Source organism: Protopterus annectens, chromosome 12.part0 (assembly GCF_019279795.1).
Source record: "Protopterus annectens isolate FY-2018-M chromosome 12.part0, PAN1.0, whole genome shotgun sequence".
Taxonomy (NCBI): Eukaryota; Metazoa; Chordata; order Ceratodontiformes; family Protopteridae; genus Protopterus; species Protopterus annectens.
In genome coordinates this window covers 560325810-560344038 of record NC_056746.1, presented here as the reverse complement: position 1 = coordinate 560344038, position 18229 = coordinate 560325810, and the positions used below count along the sequence as shown (strand labels likewise).

The 18229-nt window shown below is 43.7% G+C and overlaps 1 protein-coding gene across 1 annotated transcript in view; it reads left to right on the top strand.

The window, feature by feature from the left end:
- LOC122816707 (transformation/transcription domain associated protein) overlaps positions 1-18229 on the top strand; it is a gene marked incomplete in the record, with an annotated part of 2794447 nt that overhangs the window by 287357 nt on the left and 2488861 nt on the right. Inside the window, 1 exon segment of the mRNA XM_044089697.1 lies at positions 550-646. Within this exon segment, the coding sequence (XP_043945632.1) occupies positions 550-646 (97 nt within the window).

Genomic DNA, 18229 nt, shown 5'->3' with positions numbered 1-18229 from the left:
AACTGGGAAGGGACTGGATAGCTGCTCAGCCTACAGTAAATATAGACATGTTTACTGTACTGTGTGTTTTAGAATCCCAACTCCCACTTTATATGATCAGAGCATAATTACAGCAAAAAGAAACCATAAATAGATCCCTTGCACATGATCTTGAAGGAAGGGGTAAAGATTAAACTTTTATACTAAGGATTCAGGTGAGGATAGCAAAAAAATACACCTTAAAAGGTTTCAGCAGTATCTGAGAAGGACTGAGGAGATGAAACGGAAGGAAAAAAAATTGTAAAGTAGTACTAGGATTTTTTTTATTTTTAAACTAAGGGGTAGCCTTCCATTAGACCTGGTAAAAGGAATACTGTGGTGCAAGTTTAAAAAGCCAAATAGTCAAAGGAACTGAAAATGTAAGACTTGCTTTATTGAGCTGCTTATTTACAATGGTATCTCTGGCAGTCTAGGTAATTCAATTGCTGAGTCTTGTGGTAAAAATAGAGAGAGTTTTTTTTTTTTTTTATCTGGCAGGTGTGTGTAACTTTTTTAACATCTTGTTTTTAGGCAGAATAAGCTATATAACAAGGAACTGTATGCAGACTTCATCGCTGCTCAAATTAAAACCCTTTCCTTCTTGGCCTACATTATTAGAATTTACCAGGTATGTCTTTCACAGCTTTCTTTTGTAGCTGCTCTTACTATTTCGTTAAGGGCCAGTTCAGCTATGTTTTTGTATTTTCCTTTGTGGTTTTATGTATTTCCAGATTTTAATGGAATTTTGTAGCTCATATTTGTGTATTTTCTTTTTGTGGCTTAAGAACCATTAGATGTTTGTGTGTGACTGTGGGATTAGACAACGTGAATGTTGTATTGCATCTGTAGCAGCAGACATTGTATTGAGTAATTTAAAATGTTAGTAATTAAAAAGTTGTTAGAAGTCAGTTGTATCTTTTTCTGAGTAGAAGGAATTGTTTCATTCTAGAAGGCAGAATTAACCTCTTGAAGTAGAGCTCTCCCTACCAAATGCGTACTGAATTAACCATTGGTGTGATTGTGCAGTAGTATTTGTCACCTATTTTTGTAGTGTTCTTAGTCATCTGTCATAAAACGTGCCAATTCTGTGTTTTCCTACATGTGCCAATTCTGTGTATTCCTAGCTGTTTGTTACGAAGTGGTATTAAAACATGTGCCAGTTCAAAAACTGAGTCTTAATGCACTGTGGTTCACAAGTTTACAGATTAGCTTTTGGAGGCAGCCTATAGATCTTGAAAATATATTTTTACTGTGTCTGTTCCATAATATGGTGACTTTTGGCTGTTAAAAGAACTTGAGACTAGATTAAATAGATGAATGGAAGTCGTTTGTTTTAAGTTATGAACATTAAGAGTTGATTAAGGTATTACTATAGCAATAACCCACGCCTGGGTGTGGGTAATGCGGGATTTACCCACGGTTGGCGTGGTTTGGTCCTGAGGGCGAAGCCCGAGGGACCAAACAAAGGCAACCGTGGGTAAATCCCGCATTACCCACACCCACAAGTGGGTTATTGCTATTATACTATGACATTATTTAAGAAAAGAAATAATTACTTTTCCTAAATAATGGCATTGTATAATGCCTCTTTGCTGCCCTTCCGCAGCTGGCTGGTATCCGCGGCAGTTCTGATGTACTGCGCATGCCTACGCAGTACATCAGAGCTGTGGCCAAAAGCAACGGAGAAAGCAAGGTCTCCGTTGCTTTTTACTTTTGCTATGTTAAATGGGTTTAACATAGACAGCTTTAAAATAAGCAACGGAGATGTCCGCTGCTTATTTTAAAGCTGTCTCGCCATGTTAAACCCATTTAACATAGCTTAAACAGTAAGCAACGGAGATCTTGCTTTCTCCGATTTTTTTAAACCTGTCTCGCTATGTTAAATGGGTTTAACATAGCGAGACAGCTTCAAAATAAGCAACGGATATCTCCTTTGCTTATTTTAAAGCTGTCTTCGCTATGTTAAACCCATTTAACATAGCGAGACAGGTTTAAAAAAAAAAGCAACGGAGAAAGCAAGATCTCCATTTTTTTTTTTACACACTGTCGCTTTGTTAAAGGAGTTTAACATAGCGAGACAACTTTTAAAAAAAAGCAACGGAGATCTCCTTGCTTTTTTTTAAACCTGTGTCGCTATGTTAAACTCTTAACATAGTGAGACAGTGTTTTAAAAGACACTTATAATAATGGAAAAAGTCCGGGCGACCGGACCTTTTTCCATTAGTATAAGCCGATTTACAACGTGCACGCTGGCCAATCAGCATGCACGTTTTGGAATATTAATGGGGGGTCATGGTATAATTTGGGTCATGGTATAATTTGGATATTTACACGTTCCTGTAGAACTTTCCAAGTAGCATCTGCTTAACTGATTATTTGTTTATTTTATTAATTGATTTTTTACATTTTTGTAACCAGGTAAGTCAATTGGTTGACAGATGTTTTTCATCCATGACCTGTGCCCATTGGGCAGAAATTTAGTGTTGAAGAAATGCATTCCGACTATCACAGCAAGTATTTCCATAGAAACAAGTAATGCACATTCAGGCAACTGCAGGCTATATGTAGAAGGCCTTTGTTGAAGGCATTTAACCTTTTGACGTTATTGTACATTATGTCTCTGCTTTTTCATTCAAAGACCAGATATAATTTCCTGACTGTGCTTTATGTGATTGAGAAAAGGATATTTGCATTATAGTTCTAGCTGATAATCTTCATTTCTTTCAGAGAAATGCATACTCATTGCCTATCTGCATCCTTTTGTAGTATGAAAGCTTGTTAGGGAGCAGTCCCCACTAAAATCTTTAAATTGTCCTGATACCCTTTTAAAACTTGAAATCCATGAATGTTGATAATGTTGTACATCCAAAAAGTGATTTTTCAAGTCATGCTTTTTACTGTGATTTAAGCACATACACGTTTAATTAGTACAGCAAATACATTTTGCATTATAGGCTTGCTGAATTCCTTGTGAATCCAGAGTAAGTGTATGTTGAGATGTGTTCCATTTATTTCTCAGCTGTGGTGCCATTGAGGGGTATTTATGTCCTTGTGGGGTTTTGCATGGTGCTGTGGTTTCTTTCCATATCTCAAAGACATGCTGACAGATGAGTATTTGAAACTGTATATTTTCTGTAGGTATTAATGTGATGGGTGTTTGTCTTGCATTGGACTAACTTTCCATCCACGAACTGTCTGCCTTTATGCCCATTTCCCTTACTTGCTGGAATAGGCACTGCATCACTCCCATCCCCGAGTAGGATAAAGATTGTAATGGGAAAAAATTAGTAAACTAATAAACTATTGTGTCCTAAGTATTGTATCAAGACAGTTTTTGAAGTCACAAAACAGAGTGCAGCACCTGCATTCTGTTTCCCCCTTGTGTAAAGGATATTGTTAGTTTGCAATTGCTACTGGAGTCTTATTTTCTCACACAGTTGATGAATTTTTGTGTATACAGGATGCCCAAGTCTGACTCCTGTCTCGTTCTACAGTCACTTTTATAGCAGTGCAGCTGTCAAGGGTATGATATGGTGATTGTTGTTTGTGGCTGTAGGATCAGAAGTGTTAGTGTTTGAGCTTCTGCTTTGTGTTTTCTCCCCAAGTATATTTTCTTTGTTTGGTGAATCAAGCACCGAAATACCCCCATTTCAAAGTGCAGTACAGAAGGTTTGCCTTTGAAATGGATAATGTCTTGCAGCATTGGGGGTAAAGGGGTCATACAACAGTGTAGGTTACTGTACATCTGAAGGGAAAGGAAGGCAAAGTCACAGACATTTGACACTAGGAATATGTTAAAAAAATCGTTAAATATTTTTATCATGGTGTCCCCAATGACTTATTTTCTCCTTTTTTACACTTATTTGGACTAATATTTGAAATTATTTATGCCTGCTACATCCACACGTGAAGTCACAGCATCATACTCATAGATGTGATTTAATTTGTCAGAATGCGTGTAAGTTGTATGCAGCAAGCACGCTGAAACTTTTTTTTTTTTAATTTTAAAATAGTTAGGTTTTACTACATTCTACAACTGGAATACATGCCCAATTTTGTCAGCCTCCTGTTTAGATTGCATTTAGGGAAGTTTTACCTTTGGATTTAATCTTTAGCATCTTGTGTGAAGCTTCAAGTTTTTATGGGTCGCTTCTGTAGATGTTCTTCGTGTTTCACTGTTGCAGTTATTACATTTGGGTAATCTGCTGGCAGGTTGTCCTCAATTGGCCTGAATTCCAAAGTCTTGGGTCTTGCATCAGTTGCTGTCTCCTCTTCCATGACGTCAGGTCGTCAGGGGTATAAAACAAGTAGCCAATGCCATTTTCTTTAGTCTTTATTTCCGTGCGGTGCCCGAAGCAGAAGCATCTCGCAAGTGCCAGTCGGCCGACTCCTGAAATATTCCAGTTTGAGTTTAAGAACCGAAGTCTTCACTAAAGCGAAGTACCCCATTGGGGAAACATTTTTCTTGCTCCATACCGATGTCAGAAAAAGTTAATAATTGTATTACTTGTGGGAAGCAAATACCTCATAAGGATTTCCATTTATACTGTATTTTTTGCCTAGGCCCTGATCATAACGTGCCTGGCTGTCAGTTTTTTGCTAGATTTAACCAACGCACTATTAAGCGTCAGTATATTTTTGCCCCAAAGTATTTTGGAAAAAGATTTAACTACCCAGAAATGTCATCTGGTAGCAATCCGATTACAGGAGTACATAAAAAACGCAAAGGATAGGACAGAGACAGACAGTTGAGGTCCAAAACCGACGAAGCTTCTCCTAAGCCGTTCGCCAGTACTCAGTGAGGTGCTTTCGCAGCCTCTGATGCCCGCTACTTTTAAGTCGCAGGCCGCCTACCGTGACCCATGTGGAGTCCAGCACGCCGCGTGATACTCAAAAGTATTGGACCCATGGATGTATCTCCCTTGGATGGGTCCAGAGCCGCTGAGCAGGCACCGGCTTCTGAGGGTGTATTCAGGCTTCAACATTTTTATATCAAACCGACGACAGCTGCAAAACCAAAGACAAAAGCAACTTCTAAAACTAAAAAAACAACGCATGAGCCACGTGCACAGGCCTCTATGCCTATAAAAACAGATGATTACAATGGCTGAAGACCTTATTACCTTGATCAGGGGTTCCCATCCCCTCCTGATAAGAGGCCTAGGCAAGACACTGATTATGAATCTTCAGATCAGGTTTCTATTTCTTCTGATTCCACTTCTGATCAGGAGTTATCTATACCTCCCTATGAGGATTCTGATGCAGAGGAGTCTATACCATCTGCGTCCCCTCCTGAGGATTATTCATTTGGAGAAGCCTTGCATACTTTGAGGGAGCATTTTCACTGGGAGAGTCAAGATTTCTCAGAATCAAAAAAGAGGCTCAGGGATTTCCTTCTCCCTCAGCACAGGCCTTTAGCCGTACCCCCTGTTTTAGACATTGTGATGATGTGTTTTCGGAGTCAAGCTCGACCCCTGACTCCTTACCTCCGGCTCCCAGCAAGCCTGACAGATAGATATTACAGGCTCCCTGACTCTCACAAATTTTTATTTAGAAACCCTGCTGCTGATCCTGAAACTATTTCACAGGGTCCAAAGGGAGTTAAGGCCTCAACAGCCAAAAATCCTACCCCCTCTAACAGAGATTTAAGGGCAACGGATAGATGGGGAAAAAAGGTTTATACATCTGCAACCTTGGCAGTTAGGGCCTTAAACTGCCAGTTTCACATGCTCAAGTATCAAAAACATGTTATGGGATTGCTGAAACAGAAAATTATGTTGATTTCTGAATGTGCAGAAAATAAAGAATTGCAGGAATTATTGCATGCAGCTGAACAAGTTGGAAAGCATACTTTGCAATGTGGTTTCGAATAGAGGCCTCCTGCAGGGCCGCAGTTACTGGATCTGTGATTAGGAGGCATGCCTGGCTAAAAGAGCAAAATTTGCCTGATCATGTTAAAGCTAAATTACTGGGTGCACCTTTACAGCATGGTACTCTGTTTGGTATTAAGGCAGGAGAGGTTTTAAAGAAAATGGAAGACAAAGTTAAGACTATGCAAACTGTAAAAGACTTCTTACAAGTGCAGCCACCAAGATTCAGTAGACACTGGCCTACAAAAAATTGGTCCTTTCCTGTGTCAGACAGAGCTCAAAGAGGCAAATCCAGATGCCCTAAGGGTTCCAGATACCAGGCACAAGATTCTTACAGGTCAAAGCAATGGGGCGCTTTTACCTCCAAATCTGGAGGAGATAAAGCGCAAACCTACAGAAAACAGTCCCAATGACTTCCCTCTGCATTCACCAAGCAATTACCTTTTGGCAGCACCCTTAGGGGTAACATTAGCACTTTTTACTCAAAATTGGCAGTTAATAACCCAGGACAAGTGGGTGCTAAACATAGTATCACAGGGATACAGATTCCACTTCCATACTCTGCCAATGGCAAACGGTTGGCTGGACCTGCCAAAAAATCAATGGGCAGAGGTACAGAAACAGGTTACGTCCCTCATGGATATGGGGGGGCCATTCAGCCAGTACCAGAACAGGAAAAAGGACAAGGTTTTTTACTCAAGACTGTTCTTGGTACCCAGAAAAGACCAGGCCTGGCGGCCAATACTGGATTTATCGATTTTAAATGCATACCTGGACATTCCAAAATTCAAAATGCTGACTTTGCATCAGCTTCTGCCCATGCTGGGCAAGAATGCTTGGCTGGTGACATTAGACCTAAAAGAGGCATACCTGCATGTCCCAATAAGGCAGTCGTGCAGAAGATACCTCAGATTCAAGGCTGGCTTAATGCATTACCAATTCTCTGCACTGCCCTTTGTAAAGACCCTGGGTGCAGTAGATAAGCCAAAATGGCTGGCACCAGTAATTGCTTTTTGCAGACAAAGAAGTATACAAATATATCCTTACTTGGACGACTGTCTCATTCAAACAGAGAACAAGGACATTCTTCTTCAACACCTGGCGTTTGTGAAAAGGCTTCTAACATGCCTAGGGTACACAATAAACAAAAAGAAATCACAACTGGTACCCTCTCAAAAGATAACATTCCTGGGTGCAAGCTTGAATACAACTGCCCAGATGGCTTACATCATGCCAGACAAACAAAGGCAACTGACTACTTACTTCAAACTGATGGCAACAAAATCCCAGTTATCTGCAAGACAAATTCTGCAGGCTTTGGGGTTTGTGGCATCCTGCATTCTACTAATTCCATATGCAAGACTGCATATGAGGAAACTTCAATGGTATCTAAAAAGTTTATGGAGTCAACATTGTCACAGTCTGGAAACAGTGATTCCTCTCCTTCTCTGCCTACAACAAGAGTTACTTTGGTGGGCAGAGACATGTCACCCCCTGCCAGCCAAGCCATAACGGACGCATCAGATTATGCCTGGGGGGCCCACATGGCAGGAAGATGCATTCAGGGCATATGGTCACCAAAACAAATGCATTTACATATCAACCAGAAAGAGATGCTAGCTGTTCAAAATGCCCTGACAGCCTTCAAGGACTTACTTCATCCAGGACAACTACTAATAAAGACAGCACCACGGTTATGTGGTATATAAACAAGCAGGGGGGCACACACTCGTACCCCCTTTGCAGATTAGCCATGGCACTGTGGGACACAGCTTTGACTTACCAAAAACATCTTCAAGCTCAATTCCTGCCAGGAAAACAAAATACTCTGGCAGACGATTTAAGCAGAAACCTTATGGACCCTCACGAGTGGAAACTAGATCCACAAGTCTTCAGCATGATAACAAAGAAATGGGGAAGCCCGGACATAGATCAATTTGCCTCTTCTCAAAATTATCAATTGAAAAGATTCTGCACAAGGACTTATCACAGACAAGCATGGAAAGTTGACGCCCTATCCTTCTGTTGGAAAAATCTAGCAGTTTACGCCTTTCCTCCTCTGCCTCTTCTTCCCAAGTCCTAGTAAAAGTCAGACCAGAGAAACCAAATATGATACTAATTGCTCTGGTCTGGCCCTGCCAATACTGGTACCCAATCCTAAGGAACTTGTCTCAATACCCAGCTTGGACCTTACCTCAAAGACCTCAACTACTGTCCCAGCAAAGCAATCGGATCCTGCACAATCAACTCCAGACACTGAACCTGGCAGCATGGCTCATCATGTAGGCATACAAACACCTCTCAGTAAAGCTGTGATGGATGTCAGTTTGGAAGCCAGAAGGCCTAGTACTAGAAAATCTTATGCTGATAAATGAAAGAGATTCTGTGTTTGGAATCAAGCACAAGGAACTGATACAGCAGAACCAAATATTCCTCAGATATTACAATACTTGACTGAGATGCTTGCCAAAGGCCTGTCTTTCTCATCAGTTAAAATCCATGCCTCTGCCATTTTGGCTCATTGCAATACAGAGCCACCAATATTTTCTCATCCTTTACTAAAGCAGTATCTTAGAGGAGCCAAAAATGTAAGGCCTCATAGAAGATCACCAGTACCCGCATGGGACCTCAATTATGTGTTGGAAAAGCTCACCTTGCCTCCATTTGAACCAGCTGCTACTGCTGATATAAAGTTCTTATGGAAAACAGCTCTGCTACTAGCAATTACTTCTGCAAGAAGAGTCTCAGAGCTGCAGGCACTCATTGCTGTGGAGCCTTTTATCATATTTTACCCAGACAGGGTGTCTCTGAGGACAAATCCTTCATTTATGCCTAAGGTGGTTTCCAATGTGGCTCTTAACCAAAGTCTTCATCTGCCAACCTTTTATCCAAATCCGCAGAACAAGGGGGAGAGAATTCTGCATTCCTTGGACGTACACAAACAGCTAGGATTCTGCTTGAGCAGAACTAAAGCTCGAAGAAAAACTGAGCAATTGCTAGTGTCATATGCTGCAGGATCAGAAGGAAAGGCTATTTTCAAAGCAGACAATTTCAAAGTGGATAAGCCACTACATCTGTTTCTGCTACTTACACCATGGTAAACCTGTGCCCAAGGGCATTAGGTCTCATTCCACCAGAGCTGCAGCTACTTCAGCAGCCTTTCTCAGAGGAGTACCAACTAAAGACATTCTAGAGGCTGCTACTTGAAGTTCTGTTCACACCTTCACAAAGCATTATCATTTGCCTCTCTACTCTAAGTCCAGGGCAGACTTTGCCACTGCAGTTCTGCAGGGCCTTATAGCCACACCTAATGCTGTTTAACTCCAGCCTCCCATCCATAGCTTTGGGATTCTACCCAAATGTAATGACTGCAACAGTGAAACATGAAGAACATAGTACAGTTGTGTACACTTATTTATATGTTATAGTGTACTCACTGTTGCAGCCCAGGTTACCTGCCCACCACCCCCTTTCATTCTGGAGTTTATCTTTCCTTCTCTATCTTCTACAACCTATGTGGTGTATTTGCTTGTAGATGAAGGTAAAGTTTGTATTGATGCATGTATATATAGTTTTTATATATATATTTTTGCTACCTTTTAGGGGGCACCTTACATCTGGGGGCAAGAAAAAGTAAAGAAAATAGCGTTGGCTACTTGTTTTATACCCCTGACGACCTGACGTCATGGAAGTGGAGACAGTAACCGACACAGGACCCAAGACTTTGGAATTCAGGCCGACTGAGGGCAACCTGCCAGCAGATTACCCAAATGTAATGACTGCAACAGTGAATACACTCTAACATCTACATTTATGCTAAGTGTACACAACTGTACTTTGTAACTTGTAGGGATCTCTGCTGCTGTTGGCAGAGCCCAATGTAATGCCTGACTTTCGGAGATGAGTACCCTTCCTCCATAGCTGGGCTGTTTCCTTACACCTCCGACATCTTCATGTACCTGTTATATAGTTGATGTCTGCCTGTGCCATCTTCATATCGTTTTTGCTGTGGATGAGTTCACTGCAAGAGAGTGTGTCACAGTTTAGTGTCAGTCCAGGCCCATGACCGAAGAGCACCTAAATATATAAACACCCTACCTGGTATCCTTTTCATTCCTTATCTTAACTAATGTAGTTTATTTTAAGTAGATTAACAGTAACCTGACTTCCAGACATGGAGGTGTAAGGTGTGCGTGTAGGTGTCAAATAAAAGACTTCACGCCCAGTGTGTTTTCTGTCTAGGTTGGAGCATGGTATGGCTTGCTGTGCTATGTGCCAGGGTATTCATTCAAGGACTACAGAAAGAATATGGGAAGCCCTGTAGCCCTCTGATTATGGTATGGGATGCAAAGGAAACCTGGAGTACCAGGGAAGCATAAGGACTCATGAATATTAATGTGTTTATTTCAGTTATTCATTTTGTCCAAACCTTTAAGACATCTTGAAACACTGAAGCTGTGCATGCCATAACAGACAGCAACACGGTCATGTTGGACATAGACATGGGGGAACGCAGTCTTGGCACCTGTGCTGGCTTGCCATGCAGGCTTGGTATCAGGCCATGGAATAAAGTTTAATCCTGAGGTCAACATATATACCAACTTGGGAGAACTACACAACAGATAAACTAAGCCAGGACCTCAGCAGACCAAGACATGTACCAAACTAGACTTTGCTTCTCATAGTGCCAGGCAGCTGAGAAAATCCTGCTTCAGAGCTCAAACCTACTTGGACAAGTAGATTCTATCTCGTAGATTATATGGGTCTTTTTTTCTTTGTACTTTCCTTTCTGATTCTCTGCTCCATGAGGGTAGTTCCAAAATTGGGAGCAAGTTCAGAAATGACCCTATGTCTCTGTTCTGCTTCAAAAAGCACTTGTTTTCCCACTAACCCTGACTGGGGCAAACCTTTACTCCTGCTTTACCATGTCAAACTTTTGACAGAGTGCAGAGGATTCCTAATGTACCCCAAAATGTCCACACTCAGACTAGCAGTCTGGAAGGTATGACCCTCTTTGGCTATTTTTTGAGGACATTCTAGAATTCATGAGGGAAGTTAGAAGCCCAAGTGCAGGTAAATTTATACCTAGCTAAAGGGAAAGGATTTTCCCCTTTATTGCAAAAGGAGAAATCAGCACCCAGAACAAGCAGACATGGTAGTAGTTTAAGTAGCTGCCTTAGCTGTCCTCTTCAGGTTTAGCTGGTCTTTGTGAAAATACATCTCTCAGCTGTATCTATATGCCTGCATATAAGTAAATACTGATGTCCAGACCTTTCAGTGAACCAGCTAATGAAGGCCATCCTCCATCTGAAACCTACCAGCATTAAAGTGGCCCCATCTTGGGACCTGAGTTTATTTGGAAAAATAGGGCATTAAGACTGTTTGGACCCACTTGCTTCTGCACCTCTAAAATTTCTTTTTTGGAAAACTTTTTTTTTTCTCATATCCATCATCTCTGCTAGGAGAGGGTCTAAGCTACAAGCCGTCTTGTACAGAGAACCTTTCTTACTCTTCATAAAAAGAAGGTGACCTTACTCACTAATCCCTCCTTTATGCAAAAAGTCATTACAGAAGTAGCCCAGAATCAAGATGTTCAACTAACATTCTTCTTCCGTAATCCCTAGAATAAGGGCAAAAGGATCCCATACTGTCTGGATGTGAGCAAGACAATTCCAGTACTACTAAGATCTTAATCATTCAGAAAATTCCATCAGCTATTTGTCTCCTTTGCTGAGGAAAAAAAAAAGTCAGTGACAAAACTAACACTCAATGCGGCTACTGCATTGCATTAAATTTTGCTGTAATGCTCATAGCAGGACCTTGCATGAAGAAGTCAGACCACTGTTCAGAAAAAGGTACTGCAGTTAGCACTGCTTTGCTAAAGGAAGACGTGTCGATGACGTTCTAAAAGCAGCAACCTGGTTCTGGTTCACATCTCAAAACACTGTGGACTATGTGTGATACAGTATCCTTGAAGATCATCCTTCACTTAACTGACAAGTGAGTCTAATCTGAATTGGGAAACTTTAAGGTTCCCTGAAAGTTATGAGCACAGCAGTGATACACAGAGTACAGCTCTATAATAACTTGGCATAAATTTAGATGTTTAGATATGACCACTGTTGCCATCCATTTCCCTTCATTGTTTCTTCTTTACTATGCAGGGCTGAGGTAGGTATTCGTGTATCTTTATCCACTTTATTCCTCTAGCCTTGCTTCCATCCACCCTGTGTTCAGGCTCCCTGATGAAGATTTACATTCTCTGTCACAGACTGTGTCCTTTATACAACAGCCCTGACATGGACATGGCTCTGCCATACTGGGAGAGGACAAAAAAAGATTGAAGTTGGTATGGGCAGATACCACCTGTATATCACATACCTGGGAATTAATTTGGTAAGGTGACATTGGCCCACCCTTGTTGGAAGGGTGCTGTCCTCTGAAAGTCCTGCTAGAAAACCGTGCACGATAGTGCTGCAGTAGTGACCACACCTGAATAGCTACAGATGTGGCAAGTCCTCAGACTACACTAGTTTTGTTGTATTTAATGAATTAATTTATTAAGGGCTATCTCTGACTCCCTTGTTCCATTTAAAGAGCACTTTTTGATGATTCAGATGCTTCCAGGTAAGCTAGTGTTTCAGCCTGCCTGCCAGTAATAAGCACAAAGGAATGGTGTTATCATTTTGGGGGCTCCCAGCATGTTTTAAGTTGGGAGCTTCTTGGACACTATTTCCCTATCTCTGCCACCACTCCTAAACAATATTTTAGCTTGTGTTGTAGTTTTAGGAGTCGTACACACAGACTGAACTCTAGCTACAGTGCTCTTACAATGTGATATGCAAATGTACCACATTGTTTGCCCACCTCACAGAGGGGCATTGACAATGACTGGCATTTAGTTGCAGTGATGCTTCTCAACAGCCTTGGGTGACATGGCGCCCCAGGCAAAGGGCTCCATGGCAGTCCTCACTGCCTTCTGTTTTACTCAACTCCATCTTCGTGTTATTTTTTTCCCCCTTCTTTTTTTTAACCCCATCTTTTACTGTCCACACCATGCACATTACTTGTATATCCCTCCTTTTCTCACCTTACTCTTCAACATTTTCAAGATGCCATGTCTTTCTGTGGGCCTATGTCAGAAGCTCAGGTTTTCAGAAACTCGAAATTCATATTGTAGAGATGATATGATTGCGTTTCTGAAAACTCAAACTTCAAAAAGCATCAAAAATCTACCTTTATTCTATGTTTGTGCAAGGGGGGACAAGCCCCCTTGCACCCTCCTCACCCTGTGCATATTATGTATGCCAACTCCCAAGATCGCACTACAGTGGGGAAAAGGGTAAATTCCCTCATCCTCACTGTACCGTGATCTCCATTCAGAAGCTTCAAGTTGTAAGGTAATCGTATGGTTTCGACCATATCAGTTTTGAGTTTCTGCAAACTCAAGCTTCTGATAGGGACCACTTTCTTTATGCTCTGAAGTTTCTACTCTTTAGCAACCTTTTTATCCAGTGATGGCTTGAACAAAAATTATGATTAAGGAAAGAAATTCACTATTGTTGCTTAACTTTACTTGTCCTTGTATTCTTTCAGCATACCTTACTTGGCTAAGAGAGCACAGTAGTAACTGTGCTGGAAATAACTTAATTAAGATGGGGGTCTGTTTAACAAGCCATAGAACTGCAGATGCTGTTGAGCATTTTCCCAAACCTTTTGATACTTTGGTGGCCTGAACAAAAATCATACGTGAGAAAATAATTTGTCCGATTTTTTTTTTCCTTCAAGTCAAACACAAGTTGTGTCAAAGCCTTAATATTCAAACCTGACAAAATGGTAGCTCACAGTAAACTAACAAGACAAATGTTTGAGAGAATTTATAATGTTAAGTTGTCAATCTCGCCTTCATTCTTGCTTGATGGGTTCGGAGCCGATCCTCGGCTCCGACTCGGCACTTGCTTTAGCTCGAGAACTCCTTTTACCAGCTCGAGGCAGCCCCATATCCCATGATGCAAGGCAGTAAGTACCCAGATCTCGTTTGCCGCTTCGCTTAGGAGGTCTTCTTTTTACCAGCTCCTGGTAAGTTGTTCACTTTTGTGATTTAAGCCCCTTTTTTAGTCAAAAAAACTCTTTTATTGATAGTTTAAGTTATATTCTACCCTTTCTGACAGAATTTTCCTGTCTCCTTTAATTTTTTGTTAGTCAATTTTTCCCTATCCCATCCCCCCCCCCGTTAGGGTGTGTGTGTGTTGGATTTTATAGAATACCTTTTTGGTATTTGTGTAAGTTAATTTAGACTGGTGTTGTGTGTGTGTGTGTGTGTTCTCAACACTATGTCTAAGGAGAGGGTCTCGGGTTTTAAGAAGTGTGACTCGTGCTGTCAGAAGATGTCTCTGACAGACGGTCACACTTCTTGCCTGTATTGTCTGGGCCCTCTTCACCTGCAGGACTCCTGTGCTATTTGTCACTCCTTCAGCCAGAGAGTCCTGCAGGAGGCGTAATAAGTTGATTCTTAGGGGCCTTCTTAAGCCGGAGGGCTCTCCGGCTAAGTCGGCTCCACCAAAATCAACTAAACCTGCCAAGGCCCAGGCTTCTGTTTCTAAGCCTGCGGCCTCGGCTCCGACTCGTATTGAGTCGAGATCGGCTCGGCTGGAGCCGATTCTGATCCACAAAGCTTTCGGCGCCGATGGCTATCGGTGCGAATCTGTTTTGACCACCGATGTCGGCTCCGATCGGCTCCGACACCCATGTGGCACAGGCATCGGTGTCGGCTCCGATCGGCTCCGACACCGTTACTTTGGTGGCTGTATCGCCCGGCTGGAGCCGATACATCGAGACGTTCTGTCGGCTCGGCGAAGTCGGTGCCGACAGGATCTGTAGTATCGGCTCCGATGGCTCGTTCCAGGAAGAGGTCGAGGTCTCCTTCCTTGGAGCCGATACTTCGGCTCGGCCGCCTCTTCTATCGGAACGGAGCCATCGGAGCCGATCTTCAAGGTCATCCAGGTTGTCAGATCATGACCTAGAGAGAGTGGTCAGTAGATTGCTCAAGTCACAGGTACTTGCCCAAATGCTACACAGTCCGTCTCAGCAGACGACTGTTGGTCCACACCCCGTTACAGTTCCTCCTTCAACTCTACCCCAGAGCTTGGAGTTGGAGTCTTCGGGCATGGTTACTGCTACGGCTGGAGGACGGATACCCCCTTCTGTTCCTTCAGCCCCTACTCTTATCTCCTCTTCCTTAGAGGGATTCGGTGGTCGGACTTCCATGGTCTCCTCCGAGGGGGTGAGTGGCATCGGACCCTTGTCCGAGCCCGCTCTTCCCCTTGGAGCCTCGGCCTTGGTGAGCTCGGCTCCGACATCTGCCTCGGAGGCTTCCCTTTCGGTGGTCCCTGGAGTTCCTAGCTCTTCGGAGCGGGTTCTCTCGGACCTGCCTGGGAGGGAGCATTCGAGGTGATGAAGAGTGTACTGGCCACTGGTATCAGTCAGCAGTCTGTTCCCGTAGCTCCTCCCTCTATGGTACCTGTTGACATCTCTGCCACTTCTCTTGCTACAGGACCCAGAGATCCTCCGCCTCAGGTTTCCCCATTGGGAATTTCCCCTCTTCCGAGGATTCTCCTGATGTTTCGGGAGATCCTCCTAGGAAGAGGACTTGTAAGAGGAAGCATGTAGACTCCCCGAGTCTGTCACTGGATACTGACTTTGATGAGTCAGAGGGATCCCTAGATCCCCTCTGAGGATGTCTCCTTCTCAGACATCCTAGAACTTCTGAAACAGAGGGAAACTGGCCCACCAACAATCCCTCTGAGGATGAGTCAGTATACCTAGAGGCGTTTGGATCTCGGCCCTCCACCTCCTGGGTGTCTCCGCCTTCGACCCCTGATGCAGGTTATTGCACGAAGGCGTGGACAGCTCCTGACTCTGTAGAGCCAGTCCCTAGGAGGCCTTTTAAATTTATCACTGCCCCTAGTGACAAACAATTCCTTACCAAGGGTGTCCCCACTGATGCCATGGTGGTGGCTGCGGCCACCAAAAGGAACTTGCAGATCCTTCCGTGCCCGTCCATCCTCCTAATAAGGACTCTAGGACCATGGATAGGTACGGCAAGCGGATGTTTTCCTCAGCGACCTTTGCTATGCGTTCGCTGAATTATCTTTGTCACTTCACCAGACTCCAGAGATATCCTGAAGGAGCTGGGAGAAGTAGTTCAGGATCCTACAGCTGCAGGGGCTCAAGAAAAGATTGCTTCGCAGCTAGGAACCCTCAATTCCATTGCTAACTCCTCCATGCGGCTAATATCTTATGCTGCGGATGGAGCGAGTAGAGCCGCAGGCACAGGTGTGGCTCTTAGGCGCCAAGCCTGGATGCGGCTATGTGATTTTATGGATCCCTTTAAGGCGTCCTTCACAAATTCTCCCTTTGATGGGTCAGCTTTGTTTGGCCCTCAGGTGAAGGAGACCTTGACCAGGTGTGAGCAGGACGGCAAGACTCTTTCTGCTGTTGGAGTCCGTTTTCCACCCCTTCTAGGCCTTATCCCAAAGGACAGAAGGGTGGGAAGATGTGGTTCCGTAAATCCCAAGGAGTCACCCCGGATTCACGTGGTCAGTTTACCCCTAGAGGCAGAGGGGGTAACAACAACAGACGCCGCTCTAGAGGCAGAGGGGGTCCGAAGAACCAGGGAAACAGGGAGCCTCTCTCTGATAAGCCCTTTCAGCATCCCTGAGGTGTTGCCCGGCTGTCCCTCCTTGGAGGCAGTCGGGGGAAGATTATCACTGTACCCAGAAGCCTGGCATTCCCTCACTCAAGACAGATGGGTACAGTCGATCATATCCAAGGGTTACATAATTCCTTTCGAGGAAAGTCCCTTCCCCTCAAGTTCCCTTCCAGATGTACCACCCGGTCTAAGGGAGATAGCAGGGTTAGAAATCGCAAAACTACTGCAAAAAAGAGCCATTCAGCCAGTTACAATAGACCATTCAGAGCCCGGAATCTACTCAAGGTTCTTTTTGGTCCCCAAAGACGGGAGACTGGAGACCAATATTGGATCTCAGCAGACTCAACAAGTCTGTCAGGAAGACAAGATTCCGAATGGTCACTCTTCAGTCAATTCTGCCCTTCTTACAGAAGGACAACTGGATGTGCTCAATAGATCTTCAGGATGCGTACTATCACATCAAAATTCACAGACGCTCCAGGAGATTTCTCCGCTTCGGCTGGGGTCCAGTCACTTCCAGTTCAGAGCCCTGCCCTTTGGTCTCACTACAGCCCCCAGAGTGTTCACCAAATGCATGGCAGTGGTCACGGCTCACCTGAGACGTCAAGGATTCCAGGTGTTTCCGTATCTCGACGACTGGCTCCTGTCAGCCACCACCAGGCATCAGCTTATACAAGCCAGGGATTACACAATAGACCTTTGTTCTCATTTGGGCATCTCAGTCAACTTGAAAAGTCATCCTTATCGCCCTGCCAGTCTATTACCTTCATAGGCGCAAACTTAAACACTGTTCGGATGCCAGCTACCCTTACAGAACAAAGAGTTTCAGACATTCAGACTCATGTCAGGATCATTCTGGCCAGCAAGAAAGTACAGGCCAGAATGGTTCTAAAGGTATTAGGTCTCATGGCTGCGGCCATTACTCTTCTTCCCCTGGCTCGATTCTACATGCGCCTCCTTCAGTGGATGCTGTTCACACAGTGGTCATACCAGCAACTCCCAATGCGTCACCAGATTCTGGTGACACAAACATGCAAAGAACATCTTGCTTGGTGGATCACATCGTCTCAGGTTCACCAAGGCAGGTGCTTTGTACCTCCGTCCCCGATAGCCACTGTCACCACGGATGCCTCCCTGATCGGGTGGGGGGGTCATTATCAGGGCAGGATGGTTCATGGGACGCGGCAACCATTCGAGTACCATCTGCACATAAATGTCCTGGAGATGAGAGCAGTGCTTTTAACGTTGCAAGCCCTCAACGACTTTCTTCCCGTAGGGACAATTGCAGTCCACACAGACAACATGTCTGTAGTTTGGTATATCAACAAACAGGGCGGAACCAAGTCTTACCCCTTGTGTCGAGAAGCGCTCAGACTATGGCAATGGGCGATCTCCTCTCATCGGTTTCTGGTAGCAACGCATATCCCTGGGAAAACCAACATTATAGCGGACAGATTGAGCAGAGCTATTCTCATGCCTCACGAGTGGTGTCTCAAGCAATCCATAGCGGAAGAGATTTTTCTGGAATGGGGTCGTCCATGTTGCGATCTTTTTGCTACTCCCCAAAACAGCAAATGTCCAGACTTCTTCAGCCTCTTCCTCTATCAGGCCATCCCCAGAGACGCTCTGA